Source organism: Macaca nemestrina, chromosome 4 (assembly GCF_043159975.1).
Source record: "Macaca nemestrina isolate mMacNem1 chromosome 4, mMacNem.hap1, whole genome shotgun sequence".
Lineage (NCBI taxonomy): Eukaryota > Metazoa > Chordata > Mammalia > Primates > Cercopithecidae > Macaca > Macaca nemestrina.
This window is the reverse complement of record NC_092128.1, coordinates 20,290,008-20,310,844: the sequence shown is the minus strand read 5'-3', so window position 1 is coordinate 20,310,844 and position 20,837 is coordinate 20,290,008. Positions and strand designations below refer to the sequence as shown.

Here is a 20,837-nt window from a genome sequence, read left to right as displayed (position 1 = left end):
CCTTTCAGGGGCTGATACCAAAGACAGACTGAACTTCTTTCATTGGCAGGGAGACCGCTGCAGGAGGTGCAGCCCTCAGCCTACTCCTCGGCTGTGCCATCCAGGATGTGTTTAAAGGAGAATGGAGAAAATTTGTAACCATCGCCGACATAGAACTTGTTCTGGAACTCAACCCTGTTGTTGTGGGGAGGGCGTGGGGTAAGAAAAGGGAGATTGAAACACATCAGTTAGAGGCTGGAAGGTGGAGGGAGGAGGCAGCAGAGCATTTGTAAAATCAAGCACAAAGTCAGAAGGGTTGGCCACGGCAGGCCCCCAGGCTGATGGCTACCATGAGAATCCTGAGGATTCTTTTTTTTTTTTTTGAGACAGAGTCTCACTGCATTGCCCAGGCTGGGGTGCAGTGTCACGATCTTGACTCACTGCAACCTCTGCCTCTCAGGTTCAAGAGATTCTCCTGCCTCAGCCTCCTGAGTAGCTAGGGCTACAGGCACATACCACTATGCCTAGCTAATTTATATATATATGTGTGTGTGTGTGTGTGTGTGTGTGTATATATATATATATATATTTTTTTTTTTTTGAGACGGAGTTTCGCTCTCGTGGTCCAGGCTGGAGTGCAGTGGTGCGATCTCAGCTCACTGCAACCTCCGCCTCCCAGGTTCAAGCGATTCTTCTACCTCAGCCTCCTGCGTAGCTGGGATTACAGATGCTCACCACCACGCCCAGTTAATTTTTGTATTTTTAGTAAAGACCAGGTTTTGCCACATTGGCCAGGCTCATCTTGAACTCCTGACCTCAGGTGATCCACCCACCTCAGCCTCCCAAAGTGCGGGGATTACAGGTGTGAGCCTCTGCACCCAGGCCATGAATCTGAGGATTTTTTAAGCCCTTCTCTCACCTGTCTCTTACCACCTTCCCCTTCCCCTCCCCCTCACTTCCTCTAGGCCACGCTGCTTGTGGGCTCATGGCCACAGCACAACCACCCTTCCGTCACGGAAGGAGCTTCCCCACCCCCATCACAAGCCAAGATGCCGTCACTGTGCAGTGCGCTCTCGTGTCGTTTTCCATTTCCATCCAATCCTAAAATGTGGGACTCGCATACTGTAGAACGCAAAGACCCTTGACTTATATTTTTGTAAATGATCATGTAGGATCATTTATGTTTTGTTTTATTTATTTATTTATTTTGAGATGGAGTCTCGCTCTGTTGCCCAGGCTGGAGTGCAGTGGCTCGATCTCTGCTCACTGCAAGCTCTGCCTCCCGGGTTCAAGGGATTCTCCTGCCTCAGCCTCCCGAGTAGCTGGGATGACAGGCATGCGCCACCGCCCCAGCTAATTTTGTATTTTTAGTAGAGAGGGGTTTCTCCACGTTGGTCAGGCTGGTCTCGAACTCCCGACCTCAGGTGATCCGCCCACCTTGACGTCCCAAAGTGCTGGGCTTACAGGCGCGAGCCACCGCGCCCGGCCTCATTTCTGTTTTATTAAGTTACGGAGTTTGGTTCATCTCCTCAATGACACGGAGGGGAATGACGTCATCACGGAGGCAGGGGATGCGGTGGCTCTCCTCACTCAGTACATGAAGTGTAAAGGCTTCTTTATGAATAGTGGCCATAGAGGGAGGAAGAAAACAGCAGGGCAAGCTGTGTACAGTCTCTGCAGCTGAAGGGCCTGCTCTGCACACTCAGAATTATTGGTTGAAATATAACTTGGAAGACAACCAGAGGCCCGAACACGTTTCCATATTCATCAACCTAATGACAGCTGGTTGTCGATGGATACATCTGTGCGTGTCCAGGGCTCCCTGTGAGCGTCTCCCTCCTTGTGGTGCCCTCCTTCTCTTTGCACTTTTGAGACTTTCATAACTTGTTGGTATAACTCCTGCGCTCAGCAACAAAAGCCAAACATCCCAGATTCACTGGGCGCAGTGGCTCGTGCCTGTAATCCCAGCACTTTGGGAGGCTGAGGCAGGTGAATTACTTGAGGCCGGGAGTTTGAGACTAGCCTGGCCAACATAGCAAACCCCCATCTCTACTAAAAATACAAAAATTAGCTGGGCGTGATGGTACGTGACTGTAATCCCAGGACTTCGGAAGGCTGAGGTGGGTGAATCACTTGAGGCCAAGAGTTTGAGACCAGCCCAGCAAACATGGGGAAACCCCATCTCTGCTACAAATACAAAACTTAGCTGGCCGTAGTGGCAGACACCTGTAATCCCAGCTACTAGGGAGGCTGAGGCAGGAGAATCGCTTGAACCCGGGAGGTGGAGGTTACAGTGAGCCAAGACTGTGCCACTGCACTGGGCAACAGAGTGAGAGTCTGTCTGGAAAAAAAAAAAAAAGGCCAAACATTCCTGATTTTCTAAGCATGTCTTCTCTGAGCCTATCTCAGATGCCACCTTGCCAATACTTGGAAGTGTCACTTGGGTTAAAGCCAATTATAATAACAAATGAACACTGACCACCTAAAAGGGGAGGAGTAAATGAGAACAGTTAGTGTAGATAGGCGTGTCTGAATGAGTATGAATGAGTGTGTATATATATGTACATATATTACATCGTTTAATATTATACCAACAGATGACTAAACTAAGGTTCCAAAGAGGTATGTAAGCTGCTAAAGTCACACACAGGTCAAGATTTGAACCCAGTTAGCTGGCCCCACAGCCCACCCCCTTTCCCAACACCACATCGAGCTTCCACGGCACAACCATACTTACCAGTGCAGTCGCAGGGCATGCAGGAAAGCAGAGAGGCCCTCCATGATCAGAAGGATGGCTACTGTCAGGACAGCAAATACGGCAAAAATAATAAAAACCCCAACGATTCCTCCCCAGCCTCGCATCTGAAGGCCGTTGTTCATCACCATAGTCCAGAGCACTTCAGACAGTTCTGCAAGGTATGAGACACCACTGGGATTATCTTGTAAATGCAGATTGTTATTTGTTGTATTTTTTCATCTTTTTAATCAAAAATATTAATATGTATATATTTTTAAATAGAGACAGGGTCTCACTATGTTGCCTAGGATGGTCTCCAACTCCTGGCCTCAAGCAATCCTCCTGTCTCAGCCTCCCAAAGTGCTGGGAAATCAGGCATAAGCCACCATGTCCAGCTCAGATTATTATTATTTTTTTATTTTTATTTTTTTGAGGCTGGTTCTCACTGTGTCACCCAGGCTGGAATGCAGTAGCGCAATTCTGGCTCATTGCAGCCTTGACCTCATGGGCTCCAGTGATCCTCCCACCTCAGCCTCCTAAGTAGCTGGGGCCAGAGGAGTGTACTGTCACTCTCTGTTAATTTTTTTTTTTTTTTTTTTTTTTTTGAGACAGAATTTCACTTTTGACGCCCAGGCTAGAGAGCAATGGCATGATCTTGGCTCACTGCAACTTCCACCTCCCAGGTTCAAGCAATTCTCCTGCCTCAGCCTCCTGAGTAGCTGGGATTATAGGCGCCCACCACCACGCCCGGCTAATTTTTATATTTTTAGTAGAGACAGGGTTTCACCATGTTGACCAGGTTGGTCTCAAACTCCTGACCTCAGGTGATCTGCCCGCCTCGGCCTCCCAAAGTTCTGGGATTACAGGTGTGAGCCACCACAGCCAGCCCTGTTAATTTTTTTTTAATAGAGAAGGGGTCTTTCTATGTTGGGCAGGCTGGCCTTGAAGTCCTGGGCTCAAGTGATCTTCCCATCTCAGCCTCCCAAAATGCTGGGATTACAGGCATGAGCCACCACATGAGGCTATACATGCAGATTATTTGTACATTATAATCCTAAATCTGTACATCCTATGATTCAACAACTCTACTCCAAGGTGGAGAAGTTTGGCACGTGTACCCTAGGGCGTTGCACGAGATTGTTTCCAGAAGCTTTGTTCCCAAGGGTGGAATTTCCATCAAAAGGAAATCAGACAAATATGTGGAGGCATATTATTCACCAAGGAAAGTAAGCAAACTATAGCTATTGGTGGCCAAATAAACAAATCCTGGTAATACAATTTACATGCAAAAAAGCAAAACAATACAATTTGTTAGAGATCGTATGTCTGTGTCTCTCCAAAATTTATATGTTGAAGGCCTAACCCCCAAAGTGATGGTATTTGGACATGGAGCTTTTGGGAGGTGATTTGGGTTAGGTGAGCTCATGAGGGTGGGGCTCTCATGTTGGTATTAGTGCCCTTATAAGAAGAGACACCAGGCAGCTTTCCCCCTCTCTCTCTGTCTCTTTTCCCCTCTCTCCACCATGTGAGGACACAGGCAGAAGGCCGCCATCTGCAAGCCAGGAAGAGGGTCATCACCAGAACCCCACTTTTCTTGCTCCCTGATCTGGGTCTTGCAGCCTCCAGAACTGTGAGAAAATAACTGTCTGCTGCTAAGTCGCCCAGCCCAGGGCGTTTTATTATGGCAGCCTGAGCTAAGACATGATTCTATTCACATAAATTCAAACAGATGCAAAACTACACTAAATTGCTAAGGGATAAAACCATGTTAAAAAGCACAAAATTTGCTATTATAAAAGTCAGGAGTGTGGTCAACACCATGTGAGGACACAGGGAGAAAAAGAAATCCTCCTGCCCCAGCCTCCCAAGTAGCTGGAACCACAGGACCACACTTGTATATTTTTTTCATTTTAATTTTTGTACAGACAGGGTCTCGCTACATTGCCCAGGCTGGCCTCCAATTTCTGGCCTGAAGCAATCCTTCCACCTTGGCTCCTTCTTTCTTTTTTTTTTTTTCTTTTGTTTTGAGATGGAGTCTTGCTCTGTTGCCCAGGCTGGAATGCAGTGGTGTGACCTCAGCTCACTGCAACTTCCGCCTCCCAGGTTCAGGCAATTCTCTTGCCTCAGCCTCCCAAGTAGCTGGGACTACAGGCATGCACCACTACGCCCAGCTAATTTTTCTTTATTTAGTAGACACAGGGTTTCACCATGTTGACTAGGATGGTCTCGATCTCTTGACGTCATGATCCACCTGCCTTGGCCTCCCAAGTGCCGGGATTACAGGTGTGAACCACGGCACGTGGCCACGGCCTCTTCTTTGACCAGGACATGGTTACATGAGTGCTTGCTTCACAAAAATCCACTAGGCTATATATATATTTTATGCATTTTTGTAAACATGCTAATTTTTCACAGTAAAAGTGTTTTTAAAAAGACTAAGATCCTAACCATATTTCAAAAAGTGTTTAGCTAATATTTCTTCAGTCACTGCAATGTACAAGGGCACATGCCAGGTACTGGGCATGAGGTACAGCCTCACTCTGGAAAGTGGCTCTTTTCACTCTTCAGTGGTCACGAGTCCCCTCTGAAATCTGAAGAAAGTCATGAATCCTTTCTCCAGAAAAATGCACACACAGACGCCCAACAACATCTTATATGTAGTTTCAGGGGATTAACAGACAGCCTGAAGTTCAGCCACAGACTCCAAATAAAGAGCCAAGTCAGAGGAATTCAAAGCGGTTTCACATATTATCTCAGTAAGGCCTGTACCAACCCTATAAATTAGGTTTTATGATGCCCGTCTTACAGATAAGGAAACTAAAGCTCCGAGAAGTTCAGGGACAGACGCCACACAGCCCTCTCTGGCTTGTTCCTATGACACCACCACCCGTCCCTCACTTCCCTACCCCTTACCTTCTCAGCTGTTCCCACACCCCCAGCTCCAAAGGTCTTTTCTATACACTTCTTGCATGCCCATGGAGTGTCTCAAAGGCTGACAGTGGGGAATGTTTTAAAAGGCCCTGAGGCGAGTGAAATCCAAGAGGAGGGAGGTCATGGATGGGTATTGGAAAAAACCCAGACTCGTCGCTGAGCTCCTGCCTCCAGCTAACCGCCCTACAAGGGCTCTCACTGTCCAAGCTATGCGAGTAGGGGTCCACGTCTAGGTGTCCCTGGGCACGGAGCACGTGCGACTGCTTCTCCCCTAGTTATCATGCCCAATAGCCTGGGAAATGCGCCTGGCAGGGAAATACCATCATTACATCCTTGGCTTGAGCTTGAAGACCCCCGCTAAAAGGTCACCACGATGTGGCCCAGAGAGATAGAGGCCTGTCACTTGCAAGTGGCTATCAGAACATGACAAAAGCAGAGACATAGAATGCAAGGAAGAGGGTCCCTGTTTGCTTGCTGCTTCCCAAGTTCCGGTTTTCTGCCTGCTACAGTGGTGCAGAGTCTCTCATCAATGGGAACAGCTTCACCCCCGTGTGGTTAGACCCACACTTGAGTGCTTAGCATTCGTGTGATCTTCACAGCTCAGGCTATGTTTGTTTCCTTACATAAACTCACATACGCAGACTTTCATATGCACACGAATGCTTAGATGCACACACTCAGCCCTGCGCGTACCCGCAGCGCAGACACCCACGAGCATGTCTTCATTCCTGTGCACTGGTGTGCATTCGTGTGAAGTGACTATCCCAGGACTGTCACTCACTTTGTTCCTTTTTTTTTTTTTTTTTTCTTTTTTGAGACAGAGTCTTGCCGTGTCACCCAGGCTGGAGTGCAGTGGTGCGATCTCAGCTCACTGCAACCTCCAGCTCCCAGGTTCAAGTGATTCTCCTGCCTCCCGAGTAGCTGGGATTACAGGCGTGTGCCACCACACTCAGCTAATTTTGTATTTTTAGTAGAGAGGGGGTTTCACCATGTTGGCCAGGCTGGTCTCGAACTCCTGACTTCAGGTGATCCACCTGCCTTGGCCTCCCAAAGGGCTGGGATTACAGACGTGAGCCACCCCCCTGACCCCACTTTGTTCCTTAAAGTGGATCTTAGCGCTTCAAGTCATCAGTGGTGCTAATGTTGGTCTTCAGCTCCAACCTCAGCAGTAGTTTGAGGGACTTGGGTCATACCAGGGATGAGTCTAAATAAGACAGGAGGAATTTTGACCAGAGGACACCCCAACACATAGTGCCAAACTCTGGCCCAGTGACCTGAGATTTAGAGGGTAAGTTGTTATCGCAACAGAGTTTAGCCTAGCCTGACCAGTACAGGAGGCTAACTACTAGAACCACTGATGAAAGCCCCGGCACACAAAGGTTAAATTTCTTGTGTAAGTGACTCAGCCAAAAGTGGTAGAAAAGGGACCAGAATTTAAGTCAGTGTTTTAATTTTTTCCCCATTCTTCCACATTACCTCTTTAAGCAACTGTGTTAGTATGGCACGGAAGCCACGTCTAGCAGGGACTTCTAGAATGACCCAGTGGGTGAACCAGGCCAGGCAGCCATGAACCATATGGGTTTTCAGGAATCAAATGACCCCCTGAGTGTGTGCATGGGCTGGCCAGAGGACACCCTGACACATAGGGCCAAACTCTGGCCCAGGGACCAAGAATACCAAAACTCCTCCTCCTTTCTTATCTAGACTCAGCCCTATTATGACTCAAGTCCTCCAGCTGCTGCTGGGGTTGGAGCTGAAGACCAACATTAGCACCACTGACTGCACGAAGTGCTGAGATCCACTCTAAGGTAAACAAGTGGGTGACAGTCCTGGGATAACCACTTCACATGAATGCACAACAGTACATAGGAGTAAAGACACGTGGCCGGGTGTGGTGGCTCACGCATGTAATCCCAGCACTTTGGAAGGCCGAGGCAGGCAGATCACGAAGTCAAGAGATCGAGGCCATCCTGGCCAACATGGTGAAACCCCATCTCCACTGAAAATACAAAAATTAAAAAAAAAAAAAAAAATTAGCTTGGCGTGGTGGCGTGCACCTGTAGTCCCAGCAACTCGGGAGGCTGAGACAGAAGAATTGCTTGAACCTGGGAGGTGGAGGTTGCAGTGAGCTGAGATCGCACCACTGCACTCCAGCCTGGTGACAGGGAGACACTCCACCTCAAAAAAAAAAAAAAAAAAAGACATGCCTGTGGGTGTCTGTGCTGCAGGTACTCGCAGGATTGAGTGTATGCATCTAAGCGTTCATGCACATGTGAAAGTGTGTGTATGTGAGTTTGTGTGAGGAAACAAGCACAGCTGAGCTGTGAAGATCGCACAAATGCTGAGGACTGGAGTTTCTACCGTAAATGAATAATCACACACTTTACTGCTGTCGCTTCTATCCACTCAGCACACACCTTGGCCTGGCTTCTCTGTTCTAGGCATTATGCCCAACGCCGGGAATGCTAAGATAAAAGTCAGGGTCTTTGCTTCCAAGGAGCTCATAGTCCAGTAGGGAGACAGGCTCATCGAGACAATCATAATTGAAGCTAGGTTAACAGCATGCCCCAGAATCCCAGGCAGGCATCTTCCAGACTGGCGGACTAGGAAGGAAGATTTCCAGCTGAGTTATGAAGAAGGAATTAAGTATCAGGTGGGGAGAGAGTTAAAGAAGGGACTATTTCAGGCAAGGGGGCTGCAGGGGCAAACACCCAGACGGGCCCTGGGAGTACTGCATCTTCAGGAGATAGTTCTTCAGGCCAGGCACAGCGGCTCACACCTGCAATCCCAGCGCTGTGGGAGGCCAAGGCAGGAGGATTGTTTGAGCCCAGGAGTTCAAGACAAGCCTGGGAAACATGGCAAGACCCTGTCTCTACCAAATAAATAAATAAATAAGTAAAATTAGCCAAGTGTAGCGGTGTGTGCCTATAGTCCCAGCTACTTGGGAGACAAAGGCAGGTGAACTGCTTGAGCCCAAGAGTTTGAGGCCAGCCTAGGCAACAAGGCAAAACCCTGTCTCTACTAAAAAAAAAAAATACAAAAATTGGCCCAGGCATGGTGGCATGCACCTGTGGTCCCAGCTACTTGGGAAGCTGAGGCTGTAGAATGACATGAGCCTGGGAGTTCGAGGCCATGATAGCGCCACTGCACTCCAGCCTGGGCAACAGAGGGAGATGCTGGCTCAGAAAAAAAAAAAAAAAAAAGCGCTCCTCAGGGCCACTGCGTATGAAATGGATGGGTCTGGAGCGCTGGTGGGGCACTAAGGAAAACTGACAAGAAACAAGACTGGAGAAGGACCCAGAGATCAAGATGGGGCTTACAAAGTGAGTTGGTGAGTCAGGATTCCTGACGTTAGGCAACCCCAGGGCTCGGACTTGTATCAAAATTGTATTTCCAATGCCTGAAATCCCAGCACTTTGGGAGGTGGAGGCAAGAGCATCCCTTGAGGCCAGGAGTGTGAGATCAGCCTGGGCAACATAATGAGACCTTGTCTCTTTTAGATAGATAGATAGATAGATAGATAGATAGATAGATAGATAGATAGATAGATAGATAGATAGATAGATAGATAGATAGAAAGAATTGTATTTCTGGGCCTGACTGACCCTGACTGCTGTGAATTCACAAGGGGGGTGAGCACTTCCTGACGGTCAGCTCAGTGGGCAGCAAACTGACTCCCAGCAACGCTCCTAATCAAGGCAGGCCTTCACTGAAAGGTCAGCACCTTGCAGGAGGGCACGGTAGCCTGAAAAAACATGTTCCCCCACCCGTAAGATGTCCACATCCTAATCCTAATAACCTGTCAACATACTGTATTACATAGCAACAGTGGCTCTGCGGATAAGATAAGATTAAGCTAAGAATCCTGAGAGAGGGGCGTTATCCCGGATTATCTGGATATGCCCAGTGCCATCACTAGAGTCTTCGTAAGAGGAAGGCAGGAGAGTCACAGAGAAAAAGGAGATTTGATGCTGGAAGCAGAGGTTGAAGTGATGCAAAGAGGAGCCGCAAGCCACGGAATGCAGGCAGTCTCAAGAAGCTGGAAAGGCCAGGAAACTAATTCTGCCTGCAGCCTGTAGCAGGAGCACAGCTGCCCACGCCTTGACTTTAGGACTCCGGCTTCAAAAACCTCAAGATACCAAATTGTGTTGTTGGGTTGGTTTTTGTTTGTTTGTTTGTCTGTTTGTTTGTTTTTTGAGACGGAGTCTCACTCTGTAGCCCAGGGTGGAGTGCAGTGATGCGATCTCGGCTCACTGCAACCTCCTCCTTCCGGATTCGAGCAATTCTCCTGCTTCAGTCTCCCGAGTAGCTGGAGTTACAGGCGCCCACCACCATGCCCAGCTAATTTTTGTATTTTCAGTAGAGGCAGGTTTCACCATGTTGGCCAGGCTGATCTTGAACTCCTGGGCTCAAGCAATTTGCCCAAACTCTGCCTCCCAAAGTTCTGGGATTACAGGTGTGAACCACCATGCCTGGCCACATTTGTGTTGTTTTAAGCCACGAGCGTTTGTGACAGTTTGTTACAGCAGCAGTAGGAGACTATTAATACAGAGGGTGACCACCCCAGCAACGTGCAGCCAGACCCACAGAAAAGACACATGTGCCTGGGAAAGAAGAACCATTCTTTCGGCAAACATCCACAAATAACTCGGAGAAGTCACCTTGACCTCCAAATACATTGCACCTGTTTCCCAGGGTGTTGGGGAGAGCTGACCGCGCCCCTCTCCCTCGGGCTGCTCACTCACGTGCATGAGCCAGGCTGAGGGCCCAGAGCCGCAGGTAGGAGGCTGTGTTTGAAATGCAGCCCAGGCAGTACTCGATGGTGTGGATGGCTTGGTGGACAAAGATGTCTCCAAAGTTGAACTGGAAGACAGAATTGTTTATTTCACTTCATTGAGAACTTTCTACACAAAAGTTGTTACAAATGATGCGAAGATGAATAAGACATGGGCTTTGATGTTCAGACACTTTCAGTCTAACTAGGGGAAAAGAAATAGTAGTAGACTTAGAGAAAGAATTATCAGCACAGAGTCGTATGTTATGTGTGTATTAACGTTCCCCAGCAATAGCTGAAAAAAAAAGCTCAAAGACGACAACTGGGTGGTAAGGGGAGATGAGATTTGTGCTGTGCCAGGAAGGTAATGGGTAGGGATGTGACTTGAAGGAGAAGAAATTGTTCCTGAGGAGGAAAAGGATCCCTGGTTGGGGAAAAACACGTAGCTGGGAATATCACCAAGTCAAGTTGGAAAGAAAACAATTTGGCTGGAACTGGGAGCTTGTTTAGGTGAGGAATAGAAGACAGTGCTCCTGTGTGGAAGTTTCTAGAAAGGCAAGCTATGGGTAAAGTTGAAGAAACAACCTGGATTCAGTGAGGAGCCATAGAGGCAGGTTATTCTGGTAGCATCATGGTTTAGAGAAGGGACAGCCTTAAAGTAAAAAAAAAAAAGACAATTTGGTTATGAGCTCAGTAACACAGGAAAGAAGTAAATAACAGAATGAAGACAGCCATGACTCATTCTCCCCTCATGCTGTCTGATGTGACAGATAATTTTTTTGAGGGGGGACAGGGTCTTGCTCTGTCACTCAGGCTGGAGTGCAGTAGCACAATCACAGCTCACTGCAGCCTTGCCCTCCCAGGCTCAGGTGATCCTCCTATCTCAGCCTCCCGAGAAGCTGGGACTACAGGCGTGCATACCCGACTAATTTTTGTATTTTTTTTAGAGACGGGGTTTCACCATGTTGCCCAGGCTGGTCTGGAACTCCTGGCCTCAAGCAATCTGCCTGCCTCGGTCTCCCAAAGTGCTGGGATTACAGACGTGAGCCACTGTGCCTGGCCATGAGGGACAGTTTGACTGGTGCTGTACATGCCCTCAAGTTGCTCACAGCCTAGTCAGGAGAATATGTAGAAGGGCTCCCATGCCACACTCTCAGAAGCGCAATGACCAGGGCATGCAGTAGTATCATGGGAGCACAGAGAAGGCCCCTTACCCACTCAGGGCCAGGGCAGCCGGGGCTCTGAGGCTCCTAAGCCCGAGTAGCTGGAAGAATGGCATTGACAGGAGGTGGGCAGCTGGCTCTCCACATGCTGAGTTGCAGAGGGCAGAGGGCCTCATCAGTAGATGCTCCACACATGGGAGCACAGGTGGAACTATGGAGGCCCCGAAGCAAAGTCCAGGCTGGAAATGGACTCCTGAGACTGCATCTGCAGGAGGACGCAGGAGATCAACAAGGGAAAGATCAAGGAAAGAGGAGATCACGCCTGTAATCCCAAGGAGGGTGGATCACAAGGTCAAGAGATCGAGACCATCCTGGCCAACATAGTGAAACCCTGTCTCTATTGAAAATAAAAAAAATTAGCTGGGCACGATGATGCGTGCCTGTAGTCCGAGCTACTCAGGAGGCTGAGGCAGGAGAATCACCTGAATCTGTGAGGTGGAGGTTGCAGTGGGCCAAGATCGCGCCACTGCACTTCAGTCTGGCAACAGAGTGAGACTTTGTCTTAAAAAAAAAAAAAGAAAGAAAGAAAGAAAGAGGAGCTCCTAGCCTTGGGAAACATCTTCATTCAGAGATAACAAAACAAGGCCAGGCACGGTGGCTCATGTCTATAATCCCAGCACTTTGGGAGGCCGAGGCAGGTAGGTCACTTGAAGTCAGGAGTTTGAGACCAGCCTGGCCAACCTCTACTAAAACTACAAAAATTAGATAGGCGTGGTGGTGCATGCCTGCAGTCCCAGCTACTTGGGAGGCTGAGGCAGAATTGCTTGAACCCGGGAGGCGGAGGTTGAGCTGAGATCGTGCCACCGCACACCAGCCTGGGTGACACAGTAAGACTCTGTCTCAAAAAAAAAAGATTACAAAACAAGAAACTGATGAGGAAAAGAAAAGATGGAAGAAGCTGGAGCAATCACACTGCAGTCAAGGATGTCTGAGGAGGGAGACATCCAGGAAGAAATGCCGGTGCAGTCACTGATGTCAGAGTTTATGGGGACAAGACAAAAAGGAGAGCCTCAATTCAGCAATGGAAGCAGCTGTGAGGAACTGAAGGGACAGGGATGGGCAGAGATGGAGTGAGTAGGTAGAGACAGTCAAAGTAAAGAAGAACTGCATAAGAAATAATTAATCTTGGCCAGGTGTGGTGGCTCATGCCTGTGATCCCAGCACTTTGGGAGGCCGATGCAGGAGGATCGTTTGAGCCCAGGAGTTCAGAACCAACCTGAGCAACAAAGTGAGACCCAATCTCTACCAAAAATGTAAAAAATTAGCCAGGTGTGGTGGCATGCACCTGTGGTCCCAGTTACTCGGGAGACTGAGGCAGGAGGATCGCTTGGGCTCAGGAGGTCAAGGCTGCTGTGAGCCATGATTGTGCCACTGCATGCCAGCCTCAGCAAAAGAACAAGACCCTGTCTCAAAATAGTAATTATAATAATAATAATAATTAACCTTACCGAACAGGTCTGGCTTTGTCTTGGCTCCTGGGAGGTAACCTCTAAACCACTGGCATTTCCCGCGTGAAAGGGTCTTTGTTATTCAAGCTGGGCCCCTGGGACCACACCTGATCGTTTGTGCTAATGCAGTGGCTCAGGTTTGGCACTTCATATTTGACAGTCTGGCCACACCAGAAAGACCAACCACATGCTTAGACAGTTGGGACTGATCCGAAAGGTGGGAGAGAGCTGGGGACTGAGTGCAGCAACTGCTGGAGCTGCACCCATCAATCAATCATCAGTCACTCAATTAATCAATCCTGCCTGCATAAGGAAACTCCAGTAAAACTTTGGACACTGACGCTTGGGTGACCGGCCTGGGCTGGCGATTCTCTGCACATCTTGCCACACATCAATGTGCCTCCAAGGACACAGCTCCTCATTTGGAACTCACTGTCCCAGATACTGCCCTGTTCTCTCTGCCTTTCTGGTCTGAATTCTTTTGCTACAAAAGCTGTAAATGGACAGGTACGGTGGCTCACACCTGTAATCCCAGCACTTTGGGAGGCCGAGATGGGCGGATCACCTGAGGTCAGGAGTTAAAGGCCAGCCTGGCCAACAGGGTGAAACCCCGTCTCTACAAAAATACCAAAAAAAGACTGCACCCCTAACCTTGAGTTTGGCTAACCCTGGTGTGGAGAGATGCAAGAAAGGAACTTGAAAGAGAAACAGGAGGAGGCACACATTTGCCTGGAGACGGGAGACCCATGCATGATTAGACCTGGGGGAAAGAGGTCCATGAATGGAGACTGAAGTTGCCCAAGCATGGGCAACCTGTTCACGTTGGAGGTGGCAGGTGGAAATTGTCTGGATATAGATTAAGGGTAGGAGGGGAAGAGATGAGGGAGGGTGCCCTGGACAGGCCAGGACTTGAGGAGTCAGAAGATGCGTGGGTTGGATTCTAAAACATTCCAGCAGGTCTGACAGACTCGGTAATGTCAACAGCCACTACTGTGGATCACTCTGTACCTAGAATTTTCTTGGAAAGAATTTTCATGATCGAGATTTTTCATTAATTCTAATTAATCAAGATATATATGTATATTTTTTCAGATAGACTCTTGCTCTGTCGCCCAGGCTAGAGTGCAGTGGCGCGATCTCCGCTCACTGCAACCTCTGCCTCTCAGGTTCAAGTGATTCTCCTGCCTCAGCTTCCCCAGTAGCTGGGATTACAGGTGCCCACCACCATGCCTGGCTAATTTCTGTATTTTTAGTAGAGACAGGGTTTCACCATTTTGACCAGGCTGGTCTTGAACTCCTAACCTCAAGTGATCTGCCCACCTTGGCCTCCCAAAGTGCTAGGATTACAGGCATGAGCCACCACACATGGCTATCTAGAGAAAACTTTTTAAAATAAGTAATTAATACCACAAATGGAGCCATTTATAGCACCTGTGGCCCTCATGGGAACCCAGTCCCCACTCCCAAATTAGAACAGAGCTCTGGTTAAAGCCTCCAGCCTGGGATTCACAAATGTGGCTGACTTCAGTCAACACATGGAACAGACAGCTGCCTTCATCTGGAAGGATGTGGCCTGGGATCCTGAGGGGCAGCGGCTGTCCTTGCACAAGCAGAAGCGGGGAGGGATGAGGGAACAAAACAATATACGAATTCACGTGAGAGGCAGATAACATTATAAAGAGATCACAGGGGGCCAGGCACAGTGGCTCACGCCCGTAATCCCAGCACTTTGGGAGGCCGAGGCAGGCAGATCACCTGAGGTCAGGAGTTCAAGATCAGCCTGGCCAACATGGGGAAACCCCATCTCTACTAAAAATACAAAAATTAACCAGGTGCAGTGGCAGGTGCCTGTAATCCCAGCTATTAGGGAGGCTGAGGCAGGAGAATCACTTGAGCCTGGGAGGCGGAGGTTGCAGTGAGCTGAAACTGGCTCATTCCAGCCTGGGCAACAGAGTTACAGAGTTAGACTCTATCTCAAAACCAAACAAAAAAGAGAGATTATAGGGGTGTGGTGCTGAGCCAAGGAGGCCTCAGTAACACGCGGGACCTTCTATGTTACTAGATCTGAGGCTGATAGTCACCTGACACATAAGATGCAGCAGTACTTGGACTAAAATATTAAAATGTGCCCAGATTGGTTGATAAATAGCTGTTCTGATCCTCTTAGACTAGCTAGTACGTCCCCTTCCCTGAGACCTTCACAGCCTCCCAGGACTCAGCAGTGGTAGGGCTACTGCCCCGTGGGGCCCTCCAGACCCGCCCAGCTCTACTGCCTGTGTCCATTCTAGAATCTGTATAAACTGGGGAGTCTTCCTCAGGGGCTCTCGTCCCAGATACCTCTTCCCCATGGTCATCCTGAGCCCCGTGGGCAGAAGTCCTCTGGCCAGAACCGCTGGAAGGGCTGGAGCTGTCACCTTCGATGTTTTCGGTGGCATCGTCTTGGATCCTGGATGCCTGCAGCAGACAAGCAGGGAAATGAGGAATGCACTCAACTCACCCTGGGAATTCTAACATATATAAACATAAATAAAGGCTCTCCTCAAATACTATGTATGTACCAGACATTGTTCTAAACATTACACTATCTCACTAAGCACTCACAACAACCATTTTATATAAGCACAATTATCACCCTATTTTCTAGAGAAGTAAGCTGCAGCACAGAAAGTTTAAGAAATGTGCCTGGGAAGCGGAGCTTGCAGTGAGCCGAGATTGCGCCGCTGCACTCCAGCCTGGGCGACAGAGTGAGACTCCGTCTCAAAAAAAAAAAATAGAAAAGTGCCCGGCCAGGCACGGCGGCTCACACCTGTAATCTCAGCACTTATGGAGGCTGAGGTGGGCAGATCACTTGAGGTCAGGAGTCCAAGACCAGCGTGGTCAACATGGTGAAACCCCGTCTCTACTAAAAATACAAAAATTAGGCCAGGCACAGTGGCTCATGCCTATAATCCTAGCACTTTGGGAGGCTGAGGTGGGTGGATCACCTGAGGTCAGGAGTTCAAGACCAGCCTGGCCAACATAGTGAAACCCCGTCTCTACTAAAAATACAAAAAATAGCTGGGCATGGTAGTGCGTGCCTGTAATCCCAGCTACCCAGGAGGCTGAGGCAGGAGAATCACTGGAACTTAGGAGGTGGAGGCTGCAGTGAGCCGAGATCATGCCACTGCACTCCAGCCTAGGCAACAGAGCGAGACTCCATTTCAAAAAAAAAAAAAATTAAAGGCCAGGCACAGTGGCTCATGCCTATAACCCCAGTGCTGTGGGAGGCCAAGGTGAGAGGATCGCCTGAGGCCGAGAGTTCAAGACCAGCCTGGGCAACATAGAGCGATCCCATCTCTATAAAAATACAAAAATTAGTTGGGCATGGTAGCACATGCCTGTAATCCCAGCTACTTAGGAGGCTGAGGAAGCAGAATCGCTTGAAGCCAGGAGGCAGAGGTTGCAGTGAGTCAAGATTGTACCACTGCACTCCAGCCTAGGGGACAGAGTGAGTCTCTGTCAAGAAAGAAGAAAGAAAGAAGGAAAGAAGGAAAGAAAGAAAGAAAGGAAAGAAAGAAAGAAAGAAAGAAAGAAAGAAAGAAAGAAAGAAAGAAAGAAAGAAAGAAAGAAAGAAAGAAAGAAAGAAAAGAAAGAAAAGAAAGAAAAGAAAGAAAAGAAAGAAAAGAAAGAAAAGAAAGAAAAGAAAGAAAAGAAAGAAAAGAAAGAAAAGAAAGAAAAGAAAGAAAAGAAAGAAAAGAGAAAAGAAAAGAAAAGAAAGAAAAGAAAGGAAAGGAAAGGAAAGGAAGAAAGGAAGAAAGGAAGAAAGGAAGAAAGGAAGAAAGGAAGAAAGGAAGAAAGAAAGAAAGAAAGAAAGAAAGAAAGAAAGAAAGAAAGAAAGAAAGAAAGAAAGAAAGAAAGAAAGGAAGGAAGAAAGGTGCCCAAGATCATACAGCTGGCAAGGCGGGTAAGTGGCAGAGCCATGATTCAAACCCAGCGCCTGACTCCAGTGCATGTGCTTTTTCTCCACAATGCTCCAGAATGTGCCAAATGATGCAGTGTCGACAGTAAAGCAATGCAAGTACGAAAGTGCCTTTCCATTGTTAAAAGAAATACACAAGGTCATAAATCATCAGTCGTACCTTCCATGTAGCCTTGTGAAATTAACTATAAAAATAGCTTAGGAAAAATTCATGGAAAAAAAATCTAGGCATAGTCACCATTCAACTTGGTCTGGTTTTACCCCTAAGTTTGAATGGCATATTTCTTTCAAGTCACCATGAAGCTTAATGTCCCATGTCCAAAGTTTTTCTAGAATGATTTCATGGGAGAGGTATTGTAATTAGGCATCAATGTATCTGGACTTACTTTCTTTTTTTCTTTCTTTCTCTCTTTCTTTCTCTCTCTCTTTCTCTCTTTCTCTCTCTCTCTCTTTCTTTCTTTCTTCTTCATGGGAGGAGTAATATAAAGTAGGCATCACCGTATCTGGACTCTTTCTTTCTCTTTCTCTCTCTCTCTCTTTCTTTCTTTTTTTTTTTTTTTTTTTAAGGAATTTTGCTCTTTTGCCCAGGCTGGAGTGAAGTGGTGTGATCTTGGTTCACTGCAACCTCCATCTCTGGAGTTCAAGAGATTCTCCAGCCTCAGTCCTCCTGAGTACCCGGGATTATAGGCACCCGCCACCATGCCCAGCTAATTTTTGTATTTTTAATAGAGACGGGGTTTTGCCATGTTGGCCAGGCTGATCTCGAACTCCTGAACTCAGGTGATCCACCTGCCTCGGCCTCCCAAAGTGCTAGGATTACCGGCATGAGCCATTGCACCCGGCCAGGGCCCTCCTTTCTTTAGCAGGTCTGCACTTAACATTTGCAGGGCTCTGGACAAGAGTAAAGACGGTAGTTCACATACCATATGTTGAAATATGTAAAAGTTATACATCAAGCCAACAAATTCCTAAATAAAATAGGTTCCATGCTTGAGCCTAGGAGTTCAAGATCAGCCTGGGCAACAAAGTGAGATACCATCTCTCAAAAAAAAAAAAAAAATTTAGCCTGGCTGAGGGTTCACCTGTCCCAACTACATAGCAGGCTAGGACAGGAGGATCTCTTGAGCCTGGGATGTTGAACTGAAGTGAGCAGTGTTTGCGCCACTGCATTCCAGCCTGGGTGACCAAGCAAGACTCCGCCTCAAAAAAATAAGAAAGTGTGTGTGTCTAGGGGTTCTCGTCTCCTAGCTTAAAAAATAAATCTTTGTAAAAACTGGGAAGGCCGTGTTGAAATTCAGAATTCACGCCATGCCATAGCAGCGTGGGAGCTGACCCTGGACCAGGGAGCCCTCTTTTTTTCACCTCTGGCTTCATCCTATATCACGAGGGCCTTGTATGTGCACACAAACACCCTGACCCAAAATATCTAAGTTCCACCTGCCTTCCCCACAGACAGCTGCCCCTTGGCCACCCAGGGACTCGTGGTGTCCATGCCAGTGGCCTGGTTTGCCCTCAGGAGACTGAGGAACAGGGCCTCTGCAGGACCCAGAAGTGGGCTCAGATCCATCTAGACAGGAGTCCAGGGTACCAGGTGCTGAGAGCCGGCTTCTATGCTGGCCTTTCCCCAAGACCTTGTGGTTCTTTATCCCATGAGGAGGGATGTGGCTCAAGTTAACTTTATATTTGTCATCTCAAAATCCTATTTTCTCTCCCCTTCAACTTACAGAAGAAAATATCAAAGGAGAAATATATTATGGCTTCTCCATTTCCAACCCTAAACTCTACCATTTTCTGCTCATTATTCTTGAATTAGTTAAAATGAACATGAATAATGTTGTAGAAGTATGATATTAGACTTGTGAATCCAAGTGACTATCTTCCTTCCAGATACTTACTTGCAGTTCTCTTACTAAAATCTCACAATGCTTAAGCTGGGTGGCGTATGAAATAAAACATACAGCAATCATTGTAAATTAGCTACTGGCAACTTTCTAAAAACACATGTGGCTGGGCACAGTGGCTCACACTTACAATCCCAGCACTTTGGGAGGCAAAGGCAGGAGGATCACTTGATCTCAGGAGTTCAAGACCAGCCTAGGCAATACAGCAAGATCTCACCTCTACCAAAAGAAATTTTAAAAATAGCTGGGCGTGGTGGTGCAGGCCTGCAATCCCAGCTACTCAGGAGGCTGAGGTGGGAGGATTACTTGAGCCCAGGAGATGAGTCAGCTATGATCCCACCACTGCACTCCAATCTGGGCAATAGAGCAAGACCCTATCTAAAAATACATACATAAAATAAAAAAAAAAAATTAAAACCCATGTGCCAAAAGATATATACAAGGATGTTTATAGTATCATCATTTGTAATTACTGACACGGCAATGTTGGATGAGAGAAGACAGATCCCAAAGAAGATATTCTGGATGATTTCATTTAAACAAAGTTCAAGAACAGGCAAAATGAACTGACAGTCCTGGAAGTCACCACAATGTTTGCTCTTGGGGTAAGAGTGACAGGAAGGAGGCACAAAGAACTTTTTTTTTTTTTTGAGACAGTCTCGCTCTTGTCGCCTAGGCTGGAATGCAATGGCGACGATCTCAGCTCACTGCCATCTCCACCTCTCAGGTTCAAGCAATTCTCTTGCTTCAGCCTCCCAAGTAGCTGGGATTATAAGGCACCCACCACCATGCGTAGCTAATTTTTGTATTTTTAGTAGAGACGGGGTTTTACCATGTTGGCCAGGCTGGTCTCGAACTCCTGACCTCAGGCCATCCACCTGCCTCAGCCTCCCAGAGTGCTGGGATTACAGGCATGAGCCACCGCGCCCAGTCAGGACTCTCAGGTTCTAAGGATGACCAGTTTCTCGATTTGAGTGTGGGTGACACGAACGTGTTCATATTGTGATACTTCATGGATTGGTGCCTCGTTATTCATGCACGTCTCTGTATGTTATATGTTTCAGTAACATTTACCATAAGAAACACACATGTCGAGATGAAGATTTTAAATAGAAACACACAGTTATTTCACTATGACCTGAGATGTGGGAGTATGGGGGGACCTGGGTTCACAGCAGCAAGTTGGAAGAGGAAACAGAACGTGGGGGGCCTGGTGAGTGGCCACAAGCGCTCTCAGAAGGAGATGTGTACACACTGGCTGCCCACAGGGTGTGTCATCAGGGCCATGCCACAGGCGGCCCTCTAGCGGAGAGGTTCCCAGGCCACATTCCACAGGGACCCAGGTGGTAGGAGAGGCTCATAGACAGGACCCCTGTTCATATTACCTGAAGTCCGTCAGAACAAATTGTTTGTCTCTATGTATTAGGTCTGTAAAATTTCATGAAAGAGAGGTGGAGAGGGGGCAAATAACGCCATTATAGGACCATCGCTTGAATGGAGGTGGTAATGTTTCTAACACGTAAAGGACCCTAAGCAGCCGCTGGAGGAAACAACCAACGGCCGTGCATCCCAAGGGCCAAGGGAATAGGCCTCCACCCGTCCTCAGGAGCTCCCGTTACCAGTCACTTTCAGAGCTATCATCCATGAAGGCAGACTAGGAGAACCCTCTCTCCCTCCTTCCCTCTGTTTAAGTCAACTGGCAGCGCAAAGGAGAAATCTACCACTCTGAGATCAGCAACTGTCTAAAGAGCTTGTGCGGTGCGAAGAGCAAGACAAGCTATTATTTTACAGTCCTGGAACTCAGGAGAGCCTACAGTAACCTGGCTCTTGGCTTATGGACAGATTTAGTTCCTAGAAAAAAATAAATACAATCACTTGAGGCCATG

The 20,837-nt window shown here is 47.8% G+C and overlaps 1 protein-coding gene across 9 annotated transcripts in view; it reads right to left on the bottom strand.

Annotated features, from left to right (window-relative positions):
* The window catches only part of LOC105471305 (ATPase H+ transporting V0 subunit a4), a 91,868-nt gene continuing 71,031 nt past the window's right edge, over positions 1–20,837 (bottom strand). For 8 of the 9 annotated variants that reach the window (XM_071094403.1, XM_071094406.1, XM_071094405.1 and 5 more), the window contains 5 exons: positions 15,430–15,546; positions 10,393–10,510; positions 8,065–8,250; positions 2,717–2,888; positions 1–174 (listed from right to left, as the gene is read on the bottom strand). In XM_071094403.1, coding sequence (XP_070950504.1) covers positions 81–174; positions 2,717–2,888; positions 8,065–8,250; positions 10,393–10,510; positions 15,430–15,546 — 687 coding nt within the window. In that variant the 3' untranslated portion in view covers positions 1–80. The remainder of the gene's footprint in view (positions 175–2,716; positions 2,889–8,064; positions 8,251–10,392; positions 10,511–15,429; positions 15,547–20,837) is intronic. The other variant, XM_011723713.2, reaches the window with a different exon arrangement.